This window comes from Drosophila suzukii, chromosome X (assembly GCF_043229965.1).
Source record: "Drosophila suzukii chromosome X, CBGP_Dsuzu_IsoJpt1.0, whole genome shotgun sequence".
Classification (NCBI taxonomy): domain Eukaryota; kingdom Metazoa; phylum Arthropoda; class Insecta; order Diptera; family Drosophilidae; genus Drosophila; species Drosophila suzukii.
The window spans coordinates 16,799,029-16,818,684 of NC_092084.1; the positions used below are offsets into that span (position 1 = coordinate 16,799,029).

Here is a 19,656-nt window from a genome sequence, read left to right on the forward strand (position 1 = left end):
GGATAGTAGGGGGTCTAGGAGTGTGGTTTCAATTTAGATATCAAAGCCTACTTGGGATTCAAAAAAAGATACTTTAACGGGTAATACGCTCAATGAACATTACTGGGATCTTTTTAATTTCAATTTCAATTGCCTTAAAGTAAAAAATTGTAGTCGTTTAGCTTTGAATAATTTTTGGCATGATAATAAGCACAAAATCTCTTTTACACGTTAAGAAAATCTTCAAAATTGTGGGCGCTAGACTGGATTTAGCATTATAGATGAGATTAACTTTAGATGAGTAATGGGTATCTGATAGTCGAGGCCATCTACGACAGCATTTTATCTTGTTTAACATGCTAACTCTTACAATCATGTTTATACTCATACAAAACATGGAATATTTATATTTTAAATTGTATGTTAAGTGGGTTTTGTTTTGTAATTTAAACTTTACCGACTTGTCAGTAAATTTGTAACGTTTATTTCGTACTTTAAAAAACCATTAAAATTTAACTATAATTTGTGAGAAATAAATATGAAAAGAAAGGAATATAAACCATTGTCTTGATCTTTAGTGTTTGTATTTAATGAACAATTTACATAATTGAAAACGATACATAAATTAAGCTTAGAAACTAAGTAAAAAAAAAACGATCCACACAATTAACACTTCTCGCGGTGCAACCGCATCATAGTCTCATGGTGGCCAGCGATAATCCCAGTGCTACTAGGGTCAAGGTCGCCCCCACTGGGGTGGTGATGACCGCAGCCGCGCTCTGATACCCGTAAGATCCCGGATAGTTGGGATCGGGCCTTATGCCCATGTAGCCGGGTTGTCCCGGCTGACCGGCCTGGTTTCCGTAAGAGAAGGGGCGACCATGCTCATCCGTGCCACTCACATAGTAAGCTCCATTGCCACCCGCTCCGCCGTAGGGACCCCGGGAATCGATTCCGGCATATCCGTAGCTATACTGCGGATCCTGGCCACCTAGACTACCCGGCGGATGCATTCCACTCGACTGGGCGTTCGAAAAGGCGCCCACGCCAGCCGCGTTCCCATTGTTCCAGTGCACCGTTCCGGCCTGAGCGTCAACTGGAAGAAATATAAGTATATATTTTAAATATAATATTTATAAAGTAATTGTAGTATTGCATTGGCTTCATAAAGGCGTTGACTTAAAAGCAATCCCAAATGGAAATTTTTTATATACATATCAACAACTGACACTTATATTTTCAAAATATTACTTGGGATATGCTAATTTTTTGGATTCCCAGTAGTAGGCATTTAAAAAGCGCACAATCAAGTCTTGAGAACAAAATGCGTTTGTTTCACAAAAACAAAAAACCAAAAAAAATATGGCGTTTTTGGAGTCCGGTTCAATCATTTCTATCACTAAAAAAAGGGCATTTTCAGGGCCTTATAAACCATTAGTGTGATTTGTTATTTGTTTACTCGCAGCTCGTTAAGTTCTATGTGGAATCGAACTTTAGTGTGAGGTGTATTCCTTCCATTGAATATTTTTGTTACTTTTATATTTGCTTAGAATGCAGCTTGTTAGGTTCTTAAATATTTTATTATATAATTTTTCTATTTTTCACTATTTTGCGACGATTTTCCCATACCGCCCCCACTCACCCGCACTAAATTTGACAAGTGCCAAGCAGATCACAATGCTGCCGCTCAAGATCCGATTGAAATTCGACATGTTTACCGAATGCGCGTTTAACTCCAACTAAACCGCTGACAAAGTGCCGGCGACGGTTTTAAACTCGATTCCCAAGCCCAGCTCTCAGCCATTAACAACAAACGCGATTCGCTGATGTGAGTCATTTTTTGTTAGTGTTTATCCACTTAATTTGAAGGGTATTGTAGTTAAAGCTGGAAATGATCGACGTGCTGGAGATACAACCTTTTGCATAGGAAATATTTGTAGACCAGGCTTGGAAAAATAAAAGCATTTACAAGAGTCACATATAAACTCTACTTTAAACATATATCATCGTACAATGTACCTGGTACATACTATTAATAGAAAGTTTTTATAGGCAATATAGTATATGTATATTCCATGTACTTACTTTGATAAGGTGTTTTCTAAATGTTTTAGAGCCTTAACTTTTAAATATTAGGTGCATCTATTGTTTTTTGAATACTGTTACTTGGTATTACAAGTTGAACTTACCGACTGGGGCGTTCTTTCCCAATTTTCGTCTCCCTTGTTCACTATGAGTTTAGTTCACACCCAATATATAATGCGTTACGATGTATGAATCTCATGATGTTTGTTTTTATTATTTTCTGCTGTATAGAACACGATAATTTGTTGGGTCATTAAAGATATGCACGACACGGGCCAGGGTCATAGAGTGTTATAGGGGGCTACCAATATTGGTTTGCCCCGAGAGGCTGAGACATCTCATCGGAAATACAGGGTCAGTCTGCTTTGATGATCGCCCGAAATGCATCCAACTTCGTTCATCTTTTCACTTGTCCATACATATACGTATATTTTACATATTTACATAGTTTGTTGTATATCTGATTCACACCTCTCAGGTGAGAAGAGGGGGTGTTTTGCAGGCAGCCAAACAATGCAGGCGCGTTGTGGCTGCCGTGCGGCGGGCTGATAGAAAACAAAAAGCATCAAACACAATTGCTGGGCCAGTGCAAATTATTTGCTTTCTCGTTTGTGACGTAAAGCAAATTTAGGTCGGGCGATATGGTAATACTGGTGGAGTCCCAACTATTGAGTAGTTCGTATGTATATATATATTGCTGGTCTAAAGCTGGAGAGATAGTGAAACTGAATGGTGACTTCTGGTTTCCGACTGAAACGTTCATTGAAGACTTTTTGCACCTATGTATAACTCGAAGACAAAAAGTATATATTGCCTTTCCAACATTTTAGCTTTTACGAAAAATATTTCTTCGCATAGATTATATAGGCTATATAAATGTATATTTTTGGTAAGGTAGCAGCAAATATTATAAGTAGTATAGTATAGTATGAATATACAAAATTAAATATATTAAATAATCTGTTAGATATTCAACAAAATAAATATTTACTTAAACAGGACTAAGAAGTCTCGTTTAAATTCTTAAAAACCAACCGTTAGCTTTCGGATATTCGATATTCTACGTACAAGCGATAGGTCATCAAGCCGTACTATCGATAGGCTGGCAACCTTGGGGGCAGAGTGTTGCCACCCGGCGAACAGATCCTGCGCATTGGACCAAATTCTCCGGTTAAGGGTTCAAACCTCTCTGTTTGTGTGTGTTTTGCTCATTTACTACGTTTGTGTTATGGTTTTTCCTTTTTCGGGGGAGTCCAACCACCCGCCTCCCAGCCCCGAGTGAAATTGGAGAGGAAAAGCTAGTTCGAGTGCGATTACCGCTGCTGCTGGCTGTCAGTGGCTCGTGTTGGCCTTGTTTGTTGGACACGGATACCATTGCCGTTTTCTGGCTCAGAGCGGTTTGTTTGCTCGCGAGCAGAATGCAGAAGACCGAGTTTTAAATGAATTGCTGATCGGTTAAATGTGAAACCCATCGAGGGCCGCCAAAACCATCATACATTTGGAGGAAGTGCAACGAAATAAGAGCGGAAAACCGTGGAAAAGGGCGAGGAAAAGCGAGCGTAGGGAGCTGGAAAAATTGCATTGCCTTCTTTCGGGCGCACAAAGAAAATGAGCGCAAAGGTAGGCCAAGAGCGCGCCTCTCTTTTTCCATGTGTGTGTGAGTGTGCTGGTGTATGTGTGTGTGTATGATATCAAAAGTACTGTGTCCCCTTAAATCACTTCACCTCCCTTACCAACCGATTCCAAGTTGTATTTCCCTTTGCAATCGAATAAATGCATCCCAGCCACACCTCCTCAAAACTTCCCCCCACCATTCCATTCGATTTTATGGCCCTTGGTATACAGAAATTGCAAGGACTGCACCATAAATTAAGTAAGGTCCCCTACAACTTTGATTTCCACCATAACCATATGGTATATATGGTTATATACAATGAAGCCAGGATACCCGTGCAAAAATTGAGCAGGGAGATGGCATAACGGCGGATAATGGCGAATTGAGAGTACTCATGTTACCAGATTTCAACTCAATGCAATTCAAGTGAAATCCCATTGTGGCGATTCGGAATCCAGAGAGTTCTCATCTGTTGCCTTGCAGAGGAGGGCATAAAAAGCGTTTATTAACTGGGAGCTTGCCAAGAACGCACTATTGACTTTCAGTTATTATCCAGTTCATTTTAACATCCTTTGATTTTATGGAATGAAAATATGAAATGTATATCTAGATATGGATTTTACTTGATTCATCCTAGACATCCGCTAAACAGTATGCAATAGTTTTTCTTAACTGAGTGACTAAAACGTACTTCCTTGATTTGATTTTGGCTTTATACAACTTTTATCACTATTTATAGTTCTTATTCTTCTAATATTCCCAGTAAGAGTATCGTACAATGTTTATTTACCCATTATTTGGATTATTTTCTCCTTTCTTTGTCTACTATTACATTAGCCGGATCGATTTGTGAAGAAAGGAGTGCTCGTTAGGCATTTTGCCATTTAATATTTGTTTACATTCAACAATCTGCTAAATGTCAGTGGGTGTGCAGTTTGTGTTTACATTTGGCTGAAAGCGCTTCTAGGAAAGTCTTTACAGGAAATTGATAAAAATAAGTCTAGACTGTGAAATACCCGGTACTTATTGGCTTTTATAAGTGGTTGCACTAGCATTTAGAAAGCAATTTTTATTCTGGGCACTACCAAAAAACAAATATAATGGCTAGTATTATTTATGGGCCCATTACTCGTAGAAATGTTAGGAGACATAAACTTACAGATTCCGTAAAAGGCACTGACGTCTAAAAAGACCTTCGTTTTTATCCCGTTTGAATGCTTTTACCAAATTAAGCCCATATCATTCGATGTCTGATAGCAGATCACGTTTGCAAATCTATGTCAAAAGCCGAGAGATACCAATTTGTAGTCACATCACACCCTGCGTCGCATTTATGGGCACACAAATCGAGTGCGATAATAGCATGCATCTGGCGTCTTTCCAACCTCCGATCCCATGTATATATTTTTAAATATCCCAAATATTCGGTATACCATAGATGGGTGTAAACAATTAATATAGAAATGCACATAAACAATACTGAATGTTTGGGTATTGCATGCCGTTAATTGAATACGTATGTATGTATATACATTTATTTGTTTGGTATTGCCTCTCCTTTTCATTAAATAGTTCCATTTCGGCTATTGTATCTGTGTACATTGTACATATATACATATATAACCCCCCTCCCCCAAGTGAATACAGCCACAGGCTAGTCAATTAATTTGTGTACAATGCAAAACTATTCGATACAACGTGCCGGGCGGCCGTAGATATTTTCTGGATCGAGTTTGGGGGATTGCGGAATTGGGGGCCTGCGAGAACTCGCGACGATGCGTCGTTCCTGTTTGGAAGCTCAGTGCCTTCCCAACGGTCATGGGCTGAACACGAAAATTATCGTTGCCGCGTACTGTTATCGTTCGTATCGCTCATCCCATTGGAAAGCCCAAAACAAATACCGAATTCGTTGTCTTATACGTATAGATATAGGTTGCCAAAAATGTGGATCTCCGACTGCCGTTCGGTAGGTCTGTCGTTCAGCTAGTGATACATCCATATGTACATCCATTGGGTCTATAGCTATATATGTATGTGCATAGGGTGCTTGGGTCCAAACATATGGAATGGTTTAGTTTGATGGCTGCCATTAAATGCTGACAAGTGGTTGAAAACGCTTGGTGCTATTAACCCCTGGGCGGGTAGGATGTTTTAAGGATTTCGTTTTTAACATTGCGGCTTAAAGTTTTCCATAAAGTTGGTTTTCTTATGAAGAAACGTTGGAAATATAGGTAATAAAGGCTAAGTGTTATATTTTGTTTAAGTGCAACACTTAACCTTAGCGAAATCCGAGGGATCCTAAAGTAAACCGTGAAAATAGATGGTGCATCATAAAAACAAAGGTTGAGAAAATTCAGTCTGCAGTTTTTTTGAAGTGCAACTTTGCAGTCCTATAGTTTGAAGTTTTCTAGATAGTTTGTTATAGGACATATAGAAAAAATATTTATTTAGTAATAATTTTTATACATACTATAGCAATATACAGGTTGTAAACTTTTGGAAAAAGTTAACGATAGTTCGATTATTTATGTTTTGATTAACAGAAAATTTGTGTTAACCATATAACAAAAGAATATTTAGCCTTCCCATATTTTGTAGCTATGTTTGGAAATGCGCACTTATGAAAGAAAATATAATAAACTTTTTGAATGAATTTACTGATTGGAAGTGATAAATATTTTATATGTATGTGGAACCTAAACAAATATGTACATATTTTTCTTAAATCGTTGAACAAAGCGAAAATTCAGGATGATCTGTGGGCAACGCGGCTGCTGACACAAGGGTTAAGTGAAGCGCAACACTTTTGAATACATAGTGGCCCAACGAAAATGTATAGCAGGGGAGGGGGGGATGTGAGAGAAAAAAATAAAGCACAAGGCGCTGAGTGAGCGCTAAAGAACTCACGATATCTACACAATCGGCACACAAAAAAAAAGCTTTTCCAGTGCCACTTTATGTACACTCTACCGACCCACAGATACACTTGGCTTCTTATCAGATGCCCTACGGCAAACACATGACATAACAAAGTAACAAAAGAGTGGGGTTCCCTTTCTATTTATTTTTATTAAAGATTAGATACTTAGAAAAAAACTGACAAATATATACATTGGATTACTAACATTACCATTTAAATCTCTTTAAAGATGACGCGCTACAAGCAAACCGAATTCACGGAAGACGATTCCAGTTCAATCGGCGGCATTCAATTAAACGAGGCAACCGGCCACACTGGCATGCAGATACGCTACCACACCGCACGGGTAAGTGAAAGACCCTTTGGGGAACCCTATGTAACATGTTTATGGGGTATAACACCCCTCCATATAATACCCACTCGACAAAGTCACACAGACAGAGGCACTAAGCTCCATCTTCATCTCTGTGGCAATGGCCCAAAAACGAATGGCAAATGGGGCCAACGTGAGCGTTTTTCTCATTTGCCTGAAGGTTACCATTTGACAGTGAAAAATCTGCTCTTATATGTGGGAGTACGCTGGTGTGAGCTTTCCATTCTGCGGGATTTACATTTATACCCTACCATATGATGGGGTAACCAAGACTTTGGCGGCGGTTTGTTATTAGCAATACTTACGTTCTAAATTATTAAAAGCAGATATAAAATCTTTTACCAGGCTAAGGAATTTTTAAAATCTTTGCTTACGACTTTTGATATAACGATCTCTTTGTTTATCTTAAAGATATGTGTGAGATTTTCAGAAATATTGAAAATGCAAACTTTTGAATAAACTGTTATAAATTTTCTAAGCTAGTTACCTAACCTTTTGGAGCTTTTTGATACTTGAGCATTATTTGTAGAGTGTATTTTTGAGTCGATGTAGCCTCTATAGCGCCCATCTTTTCATCTCCTACGATATAAGGGAGAATTAAGCCGCAAATGACTTGTGTGTGCGAGATTGATCTAATGTAGACACAGATACCCATATGTACACAAGTTTGAACTCATTTGAACCGCCGCCGTCTTGCTTTCGGATTGTTTACAAAACACATACCGCTGGGGAAGATTTATGGGGAGGGATCTTTTGTGCCGCCATTGGAGGCCAGAATGATTGGATGATAATGGGAGATTCTCATTGCCGCAGGCCACATGGAATTGGCGCTCGAGGAACAAGACGGAGAAATGGCTGCTCATCACCACCTTTGTAATGGCCATTACGATCTTCACTCTCTTGATCGTCCTTTTCACAGACGGAGGCAGCAGCGATGCGACCAAGCACGTCCTTCATGTCCAGCCGCATTTGAAAGGTGTGGATAAAGGTCATCTTTCAATCCAAGAACCCCTCGCCTAATTATCCTTTTCGTTGCAGAGTGTCCTTCCGGAAATGAGCTTCCCTGCTTAAATAAGCACTGTATTTTTGCCTCCAGCGAGATCCTCAAGTCCATCGATGTGACCGTGGATCCCTGTGATGATTTTTACGGATATTCCTGGTGAGTTCCATATTTTTTTAAGTTAAAAATAAATTCCATTTTGCGATCATTCTGGTCCAAGTTCTACGCATATCATTTAAAGATATTTCGCTTCCAGACCCATGTAAAATTAAGAATCAAGAATAACTTACTCTTCAGTTTGTTTTTTTTTCAAATAAAGCGATATTGAAAATAAAAAACGAAAAAATTTCAAGACTCATTTTTCTGTGTACTTATTTACTTACTTGTTAAGTTACTTAATCCCTTATTTAAGAAAAATCGTTCTTGAAATCAAGACAGAAGAACCCTTTACTTGGGTTTTCGTTTTTGAAATTAAGACAACTGAAAGCTAAACAAATTCAATTTGATTATATTTTTTAATCGATTTTGGCTCACGTATAAGATGAAAGAACTATTTTCTTCTCGGAGTATTTGAATTAAACTAAAAATCACATCTTCCCCACAGCAATCAGTGGATCAAAAACAACCCCATTCCCGAGGGAAAGTCCACGTGGGGCACCTTTGGCAAGTTGGAGCAGATGAACCAGCTGATCATCCGCAATGTGCTGGAGAAACCGGCCAAGAGTTTCAAGTCAAACGCGGAGCGGAAGGCCAAGGTGTACTATGAGTCGTGCCTGGATGCGGATGAGCACATGGAGAAACTGGGGGCCAAGCCCATGAATGATCTCCTGCTGCAGATCGGTGGATGGAACGTGACCAAGAGCGGCTACAACGTGGCCAACTGGACAATGGCCCGCACCCTCAAGACTCTGCACAACAGGTGGGTGTGTTTGTGTGAAAACCATTAGATCATCCAATAGGATCATACGTTTTGTTCCCCCCTTTGCAGATATAACTTCAACTGCCTGTTTGGCTGGGCGATTGGGGAGGACGACAAGAACTCCTCGCGGCATGTCATCCAGATAGATCAGGGCGGATTAACGCTGCCCACAGCCGACTATTACAACAACAAGACGGACAATCACCGCAAAGTACTCAATGAGTACATTGAGTACATGACCAAGGTGTGCGTCCTACTGGGCGCCAACGAATCGGATGCCCGGGCCCAGATGATCGGCGTCATTAACTTCGAGAAAAAGCTGGCCAATATCACGATTCCTCTGGAGGATCGTCGCAACGAGGAAGCCATGTATCATCCTATGCAGCTGCGTCAGCTAGCCAAACTCGCTCCGTTCATTAACTGGACGGATCATTTCGATAATGCCATGCAGATGGTCGGTCGCCGGGTCACCGACGACGAGGTGGTGGTCGTCTACGCCCCCGACTTCCTCAAGAACCTATCGGACATCATTCTCAAGATGGAACAGAGCGAGGAGGGAAAAATGTGAGTTCACTTAAGGAATACTTAAAAAGGAATATCAGAACTTTTTGTACGAACATTGTCAGCCTCACGTTAATCAAAGTACCATAGTCCTGATGTTAGTCGATCTAGCCATGTCCGTCTGTCCGTCCGTTTCTAAGCAAACTATTAACTATTAATTAAGTAACGAGTATAAAAATAAAAAACACAGATATTAAGAAATAATAAGATTTGATGTTCCAGTTGAAATGTTATATATATGTATGCATTAGGTGTTGCTGGTGTATTTGATGTTCCAGTTAAAGTGTTAGATGTATGTATGCATTAGGTGTTGCTGGTGTGTTACATGTTCCAGAAAATGTGTTATGTGTATGTATGCATTATCTGTTGCTGGTGTGTCTATGGTCTATGCCGGATTTCCAATTGCTCATCCTTCCTAACTCCAAGACACCCTTACATTCTTACTCCTGGGATTCTGGGTTAGTTCCCTCAGAACTTGGGCTTCCGTCCGCGCGATTTGGGCTACTGCCCACAGAATCTTCAGAGTCATGCTCCTCCTCCATTAGAGTGAAAATGCCCAACTTAGGGCATTTGTGTACCAAATGGTGAGCCACAATATCACCGAATAGAAGTACATCGTCGACGAATATCTGACGATAATCTTTATCAATGCGGATCCCAAGAAAGTTAATAAATGTACCATTGCGGGACTCCTATGGATATTAAAGGATTAGTTGAGGGTTCCACTATCGTATACCGCATCTAACCAGATCCTTTATGAAAACACGGTCGTTTTCCACTAAGATATGGACATGCTTTCGCGACATATACAGGAAATGCATATTTATGCTGCAGTCGGGGTCGCGTCCTATGGTATTTTCACCTTCCTCCAAAAAAACCCGATCGCCCGTCGGCACATGCTCCAAATAGAAAACCATTTTCCTCGAAAGTATGCCTAAAGTAAGCTCAGTGAGTCCATCGTCCTTTTCTTCCACTTTGTTTCTTTCGCTTACCTGGGATGAGAAGTTATTTGATTATGAACACAGGTTATAGGATACTATTTTAAAGTCACAGAATTCTTGTCAATATTCCAATAAACTGAAAAGTCTAAGCCTTCTTTGTTAATGTTAGATTTGTATTGAAAAGTGGTTTTTCAATCGTTGCTTAGCCAGATTTCTTAGGCACCCAGGATAGTTTATGAACGATTGTGTGATATAACGATATATAAAGAATAGAATAAGAAGTGAGAAAATATTACGCCAGCGAATAAAGCTTCTTTGTGTTTGATTGTTTTCTCCTTTACTCTGGGTTATCTCAAAATTTAACCCTGTTTGTCCTTGGACGCGGAATAACATATTATTCCTGAAACTTTTAAGTCTCTAATCCTCATCCTTTGATCCTTGCAGCACCCTGAACAACTATCTCGTCTGGCAGGCGGTTCGCACCTTGACCAGTTGTCTTTCGAAACCCTTCCGGGATGCCTACAAGGGCGTGAGGAAGGCCCTCATGGGATCGGATGGCGGCGAGGAGATCTGGCGCTACTGCGTTTCGGACACCAACAATGTGGTTGGCTTCGCCGTGGGTGCGATCTTTGTGCGTCAGGCCTTCCATGGAGAATCGAAGCCGGCTGCAGAGCAGATGATCGCCGAGATCCGCGAGGCCTTCAAGACGAACCTACAGAACCTGACCTGGGTGGACAAGCAGACGCGCGAGAAGGCCATTGAGAAGGCCAACGAGATCTCGGACATGATCGGATTCCCCGACTATATCCTAGATCCCGTCGAGCTGGACAAGAAGTACGCCGAGCTGAACATCACACCGAATGCCTACTTCGAGAACAACATCCAGGTGGCCATCTACAATCTGAAGAGCAACCTGAAACGCCTCGACCAGCCGGTGAACAAGACCAATTGGGGCATGACCCCGCAGACGGTGAACGCCTACTACACGCCCACCAAGAACCAAATCGTCTTTCCCGCGGGCATCCTGCAGACGCCCTTCTTCGACATCAACAACCCCAAGAGCCTGAACTTCGGGGCCATGGGCGTGGTCATGGGTCACGAGCTGACCCACGCCTTCGACGACCAGGGGCGTGAGTACGACAAGTTCGGCAACATCAACCGGTGGTGGGACTCCAAGAGCATCGAGCGGTTCAACGAGAAGTCGGAGTGCATCGCCCGCCAGTACAGTGGCTACAAGATGAACGGACGCACCCTCAACGGCAAGCAGACGCTGGGTGAGTAAAGTGGATCGCAGGATACTTGTCCTGAATTTTAGAAGCTCGCTGTTACTTGCATTTTTTATACCCGTTACTTGATTTTCATTAAAAACAAATGTCTATATCATATATAAAAGACTATACTCCACCCACATTATATGTTTCCTTTTGGTATCCTTAATGCATATAACAAAGAAAAAGTTGAACAAAATATATTAACATGATAAATTAAATATATAAATAGTTTTAGACGGTTTTATATTTGTCTAGATGCCGTAAACTTCATTTCTTACTTTGATATGATAACCCAAACCAATACTTAATAGAGTATAACATCGTGTAATTAGGTACTATCTAAGCAGAACCAAAAAGTTGATAAATTAAGGAAAGGAAGAATCAATTTTATGTGTTGTGTGAGTAATTATTACGGAAAGGTTGAGGTCTTTGCGAACCGCCTAAACTCATTTAACCTTTAAAAAGTCCACCGTAAAGAGCATATGATCATAATGTTCCATTACATAGTAGTCCGATCCGGTCCTTTGTGATTTATATACGACCTGCAATGAAAGGAAAACGTTTAAGCTAATTTTATCCTTTACTGCGTTGCAGGCTTCTACTGAAATAATAATACGCTCCGCAGGGGTGTAAAAAGGGGCATTACAAAGAAAATGTAAGTGCAAAGTGCCTTCATACAAATTGAAATGGATTTAGGCACTATAGAAGTAGGCTTGTTGGCTTGTTATTTGGAGTTTGTCATGAATCTATTCAAATTCTAAATCATATTTACCGCCGTAAAAAGGCAGACCAGTTTTGGTTTAAGGTGACACATTTTTTCCAACACTAAAACATAACTTATAATTCGGGTAAAAAAGGCCCACTGATGAATAATTGGAGTTGGCAATTAAAAGCAGGATGACAAAACAATATTGTTTTGAAGTCCTAGAAGGCTAAACCTTTTAATGAGATGTGCCTTTCCCCTAAAATAAGGAATATTCATACATAAGGGTTCACGGACGTGATCAACACTGCATCCATATCGATAACAATCACCTTTCCCATAATCGAAAAGCCTGGTCGGAAAAATGACTTGAGAGTTGTGATAGGGGGACATTTTCTGGGAAACCCAGTAGGTGAGGTTTAAGGGAGCCTTTAGACGCTGTCATCTCGCCGCCGGTGGTAGCTGAGTGAGTAGAGGTGACTCCCAGTTGAAACATCGAAAACCACCGGTCCGGGTTCGAGTCCCGGTAAGTTTAAATGGCATGGCTTTTAAAATTTATTCACCGATTGCATTCGTTGGAAGTAATTGAAAATAGTTGAGGAAAACACTGAAAAAAACATATTAGAATTAAGTAAAAAGTGAATCTAGTAAAAAAAGCAAAAAAGAAATTACGGCAAGGAAAAGAAAACACAAAGTAGAATGAAGTAAAAAGTGAACCTAGACAAAAAAGGCAAAGAAAAAAAAACACAAATTAGAATTAAGTAAAAAGTGAACGTAGTAAAAAAAAGTAAAAAAAAGTAAAAAAAAATACGGCAAAGAAAATAAAAAAGACAAATTAAAATAAAGTAAAAAAGAGCCGGAAAAAAACAAAAAAAAATTTTGGATTTGTTAACGAAAAACGGGAATTCTTATTTTATTATTAAAGGAGTTTAAAAACGTATTTCACCTTTTATTTGTTTCCTATATCCCATTATAAAATCCTTCTTTATTTTGTATGTTAAGTTCCGTTCATATTGCGATTAAATTATTATAAATAAAGTTTTACCATGTATTTTCAAAAAAAAGCCAGAAAGAATTAACCTTTGCTATTAAATTATTATGCTTAATCCAAATAGGCGAAAACATAGCCGACAATGGGGGCCTCAAGGCAGCCTACCACGCCTACCAGCGAACCAAGAGCGACCGTGATGTGGATGTCCTGAAGTTGCCTGGCCTGAATCTCACCCACTCGCAGCTGTTCTTTGTGTCCTTTGCCCAGGTGGGTACTTTGCTGCATCAATGGAAATCTAATAGCTGATAGTCATTCATTTTATCCGTACAGGTCTGGTGCTCCAGCACTACGGATGAGACGAACCTGCTGCAGATGGAGAAGGATCCGCATTCGCCGTCGCAGTTCCGGGTGATCGGCACATTGTCGAACATGAAGGAGTTCGCCGAGGTCTTCCAGTGCAAGCCCGGCAAGCGAATGAACCCCACCGAAAAGTGTGAGGTGTGGTAGAGGGAATAGCTTAATCCCGATCTCAGAACGAGCCAAAGATAAAGATAATGATAAAGATCAAGCCAAAGCCAAGCACAACCATATATGTATATGTGCGGATGGTGGATGGATGCAGACTGGGAGATACGGCCTCAAAGTGCTGATTCTATCTTCCGGACTTCATTGTTTTGAGTTGTGTCCATTTTTTGTTTGCCATTTGTATTTTTGTCGAAAGACCGTCAGTCATTGTGCCTATGAAAATGATCGAAACTGACGATAAATTCACGGTCGTGCTCCAAGGAGTCTGGAGTTGGGATTTATGGATCCTGGAGCAGGATCAAGGGGACCTTTAACTACATTTGAATGTGAACGCACGAGCTACCAACTATATGGGGTGGGTGTGTGCGATATGAAACACAAGATGGAGCATACACCCAACGGGGCTGATATACATATATATATATAGATATGATAACGATAAACCATAAATGTAACTTAGCTATTTGTAGAACTATCAATGTATATTGTATTATAATGATACAAAGTTCGCAGCTCGTAACCCAAGGATGGGTTTTTTATCTGTGCTCCGCTCTTTTTTATACCTCCCATTAAGATACATTCTAAAGAATTTGAAAATTCCCAACCTTTTTTCAGAAAATACATTGATGTCGAAGTTCCTAAGTAAGGGATAGGAATGAAATGAGGGTCTAGTGGGTGTGAAATCGAAGGAGATAGAGATATCGAGTGAGAGGCAAACAGTTTGTGTGCTTTTGAGTTGGCAGAGTGAAGAGGAAACAACTGAGTGATTAAGTTTAACATTTATATAAGTTGAAATTAAAAATGATTAGCCCATTTTAAAATATCTATTTTTTTTATTAGTTTTCTTAGTATGCTAACTGTTGATTTATCTATAATTTACTATCCTATGAAGCAGAAAAAATAGATAGAGCCAGCAATTAAACAGAAAGAACACAAACACCAATTAATTAATAATTGCTCAGATATTGAGATATATAGTCAGCCGAATTGGACGCGTTTTCTTTGAACGAAGGAAAAACATATCAGACTAAGATGATGTGAGCGAACAAAATCCAATAGCAGCCACGTAAATCTATGGAATTTAAATAGGCACCAAATCGAAATCAATCCAAGAATTTAGCTATAAGATAAAAACACTCTCAAGCCGAATCAGTCACAAATCTTCGCACTATGTAGACAATACGGTTCACTAACTTGACTTTTAAGGGCGTTTCCATTTATATTTGGTTTTTATCCATCTGTTATATTTAGATATAGACGTACGTACATACGAAGAATGCATTTATCTTTAATTTTTTTTTTACTTTCCTGAATCACTGTATTCGAAATACTGGAAATATGTGGCGCGAACTCAGAACAAAATTTTGTTCTTGTATTATAAACGCATTTATAATTTTCCCTAATCATTTCTAAGGGAGGGGGAATGGGGGGTGAGTTTACTGGGGTATACTATCAAAACCCCCCTGCATCCATGGAGGTATCAAGCAGATGACTTTTGTATTCTATATATGTACTATATGATAGATGAAGAAACGATAACTATAATACAAATATTAAAATATTATTATTATACAAACTACATATACATTAACTGAATGTTTAAATGCAAATTATTTTTATTGTCTATTAATAAAGTGTATATGTGTGTGCATGTATACCTTTGCAAAAAAAGAAACAATAAAGAACGCTACAGTCGAGCATCCCGACTATGGGATACCACTACTCACCGCACTGTTACATAATTTATTGCCACCCATCACCCGAAAGTAATCAATATGATGATATCCATAAAAATTAAGGATGTCATAGATATTCTGAGCAAAGCGAAGGCAAGTGCACTTACTTCACAAGGCAGAATCGGCAGCAACTTTTGAAATTCGAGCCTTCTTAGCCTAAAGAAATTTTCACAGCCATTTCAGAAAATCAGGACTAGCGCCTCTTCAGGTAGGTCAATACATCACAAGTTACACTCAAAAAAAATGTACTCTATATTTCATAAAATCTACATTAAAATTGGTTTCTTAAAACAAGAAATGTATTTCTTAAGCGAAGGAAATTTTTTTAAATCAAGAAAATTTTCTTAAATCAAGAAAGCGGTTCTTAAATGTAGGAAATGATTATCACAAACTAAAATCGCCCTAAAACAAAAAAAGGTGGTATTACCTTTTCTTAAAATTAATAATTACCATTACCCTTAAATAAACTAACCCCAAAACATGTAAATGTTTACAGAAGGTAGAAAGGTTTCCTAAAATATATAAGTATTTGATTTCGCCTGCTTTGGCGCACCGAAAATTCAATTTCAGAACTTGTCAGCGGCCGGACTCCTGTATCCGTAGCATATACAGCTAAAGCATTTGATTGGAAATCGAAACGTCGCAGGTTCGAGTCCTAATGCCACCTTTTTTCTTTTTCTTTTTTCTTTTTTGTTATCGGTATTTTTGGGAAAAAGTATTCGTACCACCATGACGAAAGGTATCACAAAAATTATTAGCTATAGGTATATTCAGTTATACATTTGAAAACTAACCCATATAACAATTATATATTAATAATATATATTAATCGCAAATGGTAAAAAAAAAAATTTTAACTGAAATATATTGTTCTCGTCAATACCTATCGATTGATCCAAATAAATCTAAATAATGAGGATCGTTAGCAAATTAAGCAAGCTGCTCAAAACAGTCGGTAGCTATACGCCTTAATTTGGCTGAACTACGATGGAAAAACCGAAAAAAAATGTCGCATTTTTGACAAAAAACTGCATTTTGTATTTTTGAAAAAAATTTGAACCCATTTTTTTGCGAAAAAAAATTCAGTTTTTCGGCTGCCATAACAAAAGTATATGTCAGAATCAGGAATGTCATACCTCGCTGAACTCGTTGCTTAATTTCCAATCTATTGGCATTCTAAGCTGAAAATTTTGAATTTTTTCCATTTTTCGCAAAAAAGTGATGCAACCCCTAGAAAAAATTAAAAAATTGGTCTAAAAATAAATTTTTCTAAAAATAATGAGGATGGTTAGCATATTAAGCAAGCTGCTCAAAACATTAGGTCTTTTGGCTGTACGCCTTAATTTGGCTGCACTACGATGGAAAAACCGAAAAAAAATGTCGCATTTTCGACAAAAATCTGAATTTTGTATTTTTGAAAAAAAATAAACAAATTTTTTTGCCAAAAAAATTCAGTTTTTTGGCTGCCATAACAAAAGTATATGTCAGAATCAGGAATGTCATACCTCGCTGAACTCGTTGCTTAATTTTCAATCTATTGGCATTCTAACCTGAAAATTTTTCATTTTTGCCATTTTTCGCAAAAAAGTGATGCAAAAAATTAAAAAATTGGTCAAAAAATAAATTTTTTCTAAAAATGATGAGGATCGTTAGCAAGCTGTTCAAAACAGTCGGTCTTTTAGCTGTACGCCTTAATTTGGCTGAACTACGATGGAAAAACCGAAAAAAAAATGTCGCATTTTCGACAAAAATCTGAATTTTGTATTTTTGAAAAAAATTTGAACCCATTTTTTCGCCAAAAAAATTCAGTTTTTCGGCTGCCATTACAAAAGTATATGTCAGAATCAGGAATGTCATACCTCGATGAACTCGTTGCTCAATTTCCAATCTATTGGCATTCCAAGCTGAAAATTTTTCATTTTTGCCATTTTCCGCAAAAAAGTGATGCAAAAAATGAAAAAATTGATCAAAAAAATAAATTTTTCTAAAAATGATAAGGGTCGTTAGCATATTAAGCAAGCTGATCAAAACAGTAGGTCTTTTAGCTGTACGCCTTAATTTGGCTGCACTACGATGGAAAAACCGAAAAAAAATGTCGCATTTTCGACCAAAAACTTAATTTTGTATATTTGAAAAAAAATAAAACCCATTTTTTCGCCAAAAAAATTAAGTTTTTCGGCTGCCATAACAAAAGTATATGTCAGAATCAGGAATGTCATACCTCGCTGAACTCGTTGCTTAATTTCCAATCTATTCCAATCTGAAAATTTTTCATTTTTGCCATTTTTCGCAAAAAAGTGATGCAACCCCTAAAAAAAATGAAAAAATTGATCAAAAAACAAGGAAGAACGCTATAGTCGAGTACCTCGACTATCAGATACCCGTTACTCAGCTATATGGAGATATGCAAGCAGCAAAGCGAGATTAAAATGCGCCACCTACCGGCGGTATACAGATTTAAACGTTATGGGCGTTAGAGTGGGCGTGGCAAATTTTTTTTTGGATCAATCGATAGGTATCGACGAGACCAATACATTTCAGTTAAAATTTTTTATCTAGCATGAAAATTGTGGGCGTCACAGGTTTTCGCGGTTTGTGGGCGTTAAAGTGGGCGTGGCAAACTTTTTTTTGGGTCAATCGATAGGTATTGATGAGAACAATACACTTCAGTTAAAATTTTTATTCTAGCATCAAAACTGTAGGAGCCACAGTTTTGGGCGGTTTGTGGGCGTTAGAGTGGGCGTGGCACTGTGCCGAAACAAACTTGCGCTGCGTAAGAAGCTCAGGAATCTTTACGCCAAATCTCAATAGCCTAGCTCCCATAGTTTCCGAGATCTCAGCGTTCATCCGGACGGACAGACAGACGGACAGACGGACAGACGGACAGACGGACAGACGGACAGACGGACAGACGGACATGGCTAGATCGACTCGGCTAGTGATCCTGATCAAGAATATATATACTTTATGGGGTCGGAAACGCTTCCTTCTGCCTGTTACATACTTTCCGACGAATCTAGTATACCCTTTTACTCTACGAGTAACGGGTATAATAAATTTTTCTAGCTTCAAGCTGATCAAATAAATTTGCCACGCCCACTCTAACGCCCTTAACGCTTAAATCTGTCTACCGCCGGTAGGTGGCGCATTTCAATCTCGCTTTGCTGCTTGCATAGCTCCATTTCCCTTTGATCCCATTAGCTGAGTAACGGGTATCTGATAGTCGAGGTACTCGACTATAGCGTTCTTCCTTGTTTTATTACTAAGTGGTCCATTCTGGTCCGTTTTCAACTTATATACAACCTGCAACAGAAAGAAAAGTTTTAAGCAAGTTTTATCCTTCCCTGCGTTGCAGGCTGAAATCATAATTCCCTCTGAAGAGGCCTTCCAGGTAATGTAAATACAAAGTGCCTTTCATACAAACTGTTCGAAATGGATTTATGCACTGAAAAGTAGTTTAATCGCTGGTTATTTTATGTTTCTTATGTATCTCAGTTCAAAGAAAGAATTATATTTTACCTTCAAAAGGCAGACCAGTGTTGGTTTGGCCGCACTAAAATACAAATAATAATTCGCATAAATAAGGCCTGATGAATAATAATTGCTGGTAACTATAATTGGCAGTTAAAAGCAGGATGAAAAAAAATGGTTGGGTAGTCCTAGAACGTTTCAACTTTTTATTAGATGTGGCTTTCCTCTAAAATAAGGAATATTCGTATAAAGGGCACCTTGCCCATAATCGAAAAGCCTGGTCGGAAAACCGACTTGAAAATTGTAACAGGGGTAAACTTTTCGGAAAACAAGGTAGGTGAGGTTTAAGCTAGCCTTTAGACGCTGTCATCTCGCCGCCGGTGGTAGCTGAGTGAGTAGAGGTGACTCCTACCATTTGATGGGGTAACCAAGACTTTGGCGGCGGTTTGTTATTAGCAATACTTACGTTCTAAATTATTAAAAGCATATATAAAATTTTTTCCCAGGCTAAAGAATTTTTAAAATCTTTGCTTACGACTTTGGATATAACGATCTCTTTGTTTATC

General features: G+C 38.8%; 3 protein-coding genes across 4 annotated transcripts; 1 reads left to right on the forward strand and 2 right to left on the reverse strand.

Annotated features, from left to right (window-relative positions):
* Positions 1-541: 541 nt before the first annotated feature.
* LOC108019024 (collagen alpha-2(I) chain) lies at positions 542-1,773 on the reverse strand. Its single transcript, XM_017086638.4, has 2 exons — positions 1,622-1,773; positions 542-1,075 (listed from the first exon to the last, which is right to left on the reverse strand). The coding sequence occupies exons 1-2, from the start codon at positions 1,689-1,691 to the stop codon at positions 672-674; spliced, it is 474 nt and encodes a 157-aa protein (XP_016942127.2). The 5' UTR covers positions 1,692-1,773; the 3' UTR covers positions 542-671.
* Positions 1,774-3,411: 1,638 nt separating this feature from the next.
* On the forward strand, positions 3,412-15,605 carry Nep3 (Neprilysin 3). 2 transcript variants are annotated; one of them, XM_070997265.1, is made up of 9 exons: positions 3,412-3,684; positions 6,829-6,945; positions 7,786-7,948; positions 8,011-8,131; positions 8,577-8,891; positions 8,961-9,455; positions 10,838-11,667; positions 13,483-13,625; positions 13,689-15,605. In XM_070997265.1, exons 1-9 carry the CDS (start codon positions 3,673-3,675, stop codon positions 13,863-13,865), a joined length of 2,373 nt encoding a protein of 790 aa, XP_070853366.1. In that variant the 5' UTR covers positions 3,412-3,672; the 3' UTR covers positions 13,866-15,605. The 2 variants fall into 2 exon arrangements, with proteins under 2 accessions (XP_070853366.1, XP_070853365.1); XM_070997264.1 differs by lacking the exon at positions 3,412-3,684 and adding an exon at positions 5,479-5,645.
* Positions 9,468-10,541, reverse strand: LOC139353342 (uncharacterized). The gene is made up of 3 exons (XM_070997266.1): positions 10,445-10,541; positions 10,199-10,386; positions 9,468-10,144 (listed from the first exon to the last, which is right to left on the reverse strand). The coding sequence occupies exons 2-3, from the start codon at positions 10,367-10,369 to the stop codon at positions 9,893-9,895; spliced, it is 423 nt and encodes a 140-aa protein (XP_070853367.1). The 5' UTR covers positions 10,370-10,386; positions 10,445-10,541; the 3' UTR covers positions 9,468-9,892.
* Positions 15,606-19,656: the final 4,051 nt, after the last annotated feature.

Excerpts from the sequence above, each read along its gene's own strand:
- LOC108019024 (XM_017086638.4), bottom strand. The coding sequence starts at position 1,691 with ATGTCGAATTTCAATCGGATCTTGAGCGGCAGCATTGTGATCTGCTTG. Across the intron at positions 1,076-1,621 it reads ACTTGTCAAATTTAGTGCGG|TTGACGCTCAGGCCGGAACG; the intron begins GTGAGTGGGGGC and ends TATTTCTTCCAG.
- Nep3 (XM_070997264.1), top strand. The coding sequence starts at position 5,622 with ATGTGGATCTCCGACTGCCGTTCG. Across the intron at positions 8,132-8,576 it reads GATTTTTACGGATATTCCTG|CAATCAGTGGATCAAAAACA; the intron begins GTGAGTTCCATA and ends TCTTCCCCACAG. Across the intron at positions 8,892-8,960 it reads CTCAAGACTCTGCACAACAG|ATATAACTTCAACTGCCTGT; the intron begins GTGGGTGTGTTT and ends CCCCCTTTGCAG.
- LOC139353342 (XM_070997266.1), bottom strand. The coding sequence starts at position 10,369 with ATGGTTTTCTATTTGGAGCATGTGCCGACGGGCGATCGGGTTTTTTTG. Across the intron at positions 10,145-10,198 it reads GTGTTTTCATAAAGGATCTG|GAGTCCCGCAATGGTACATT; the intron begins GTTAGATGCGGT and ends TAATATCCATAG.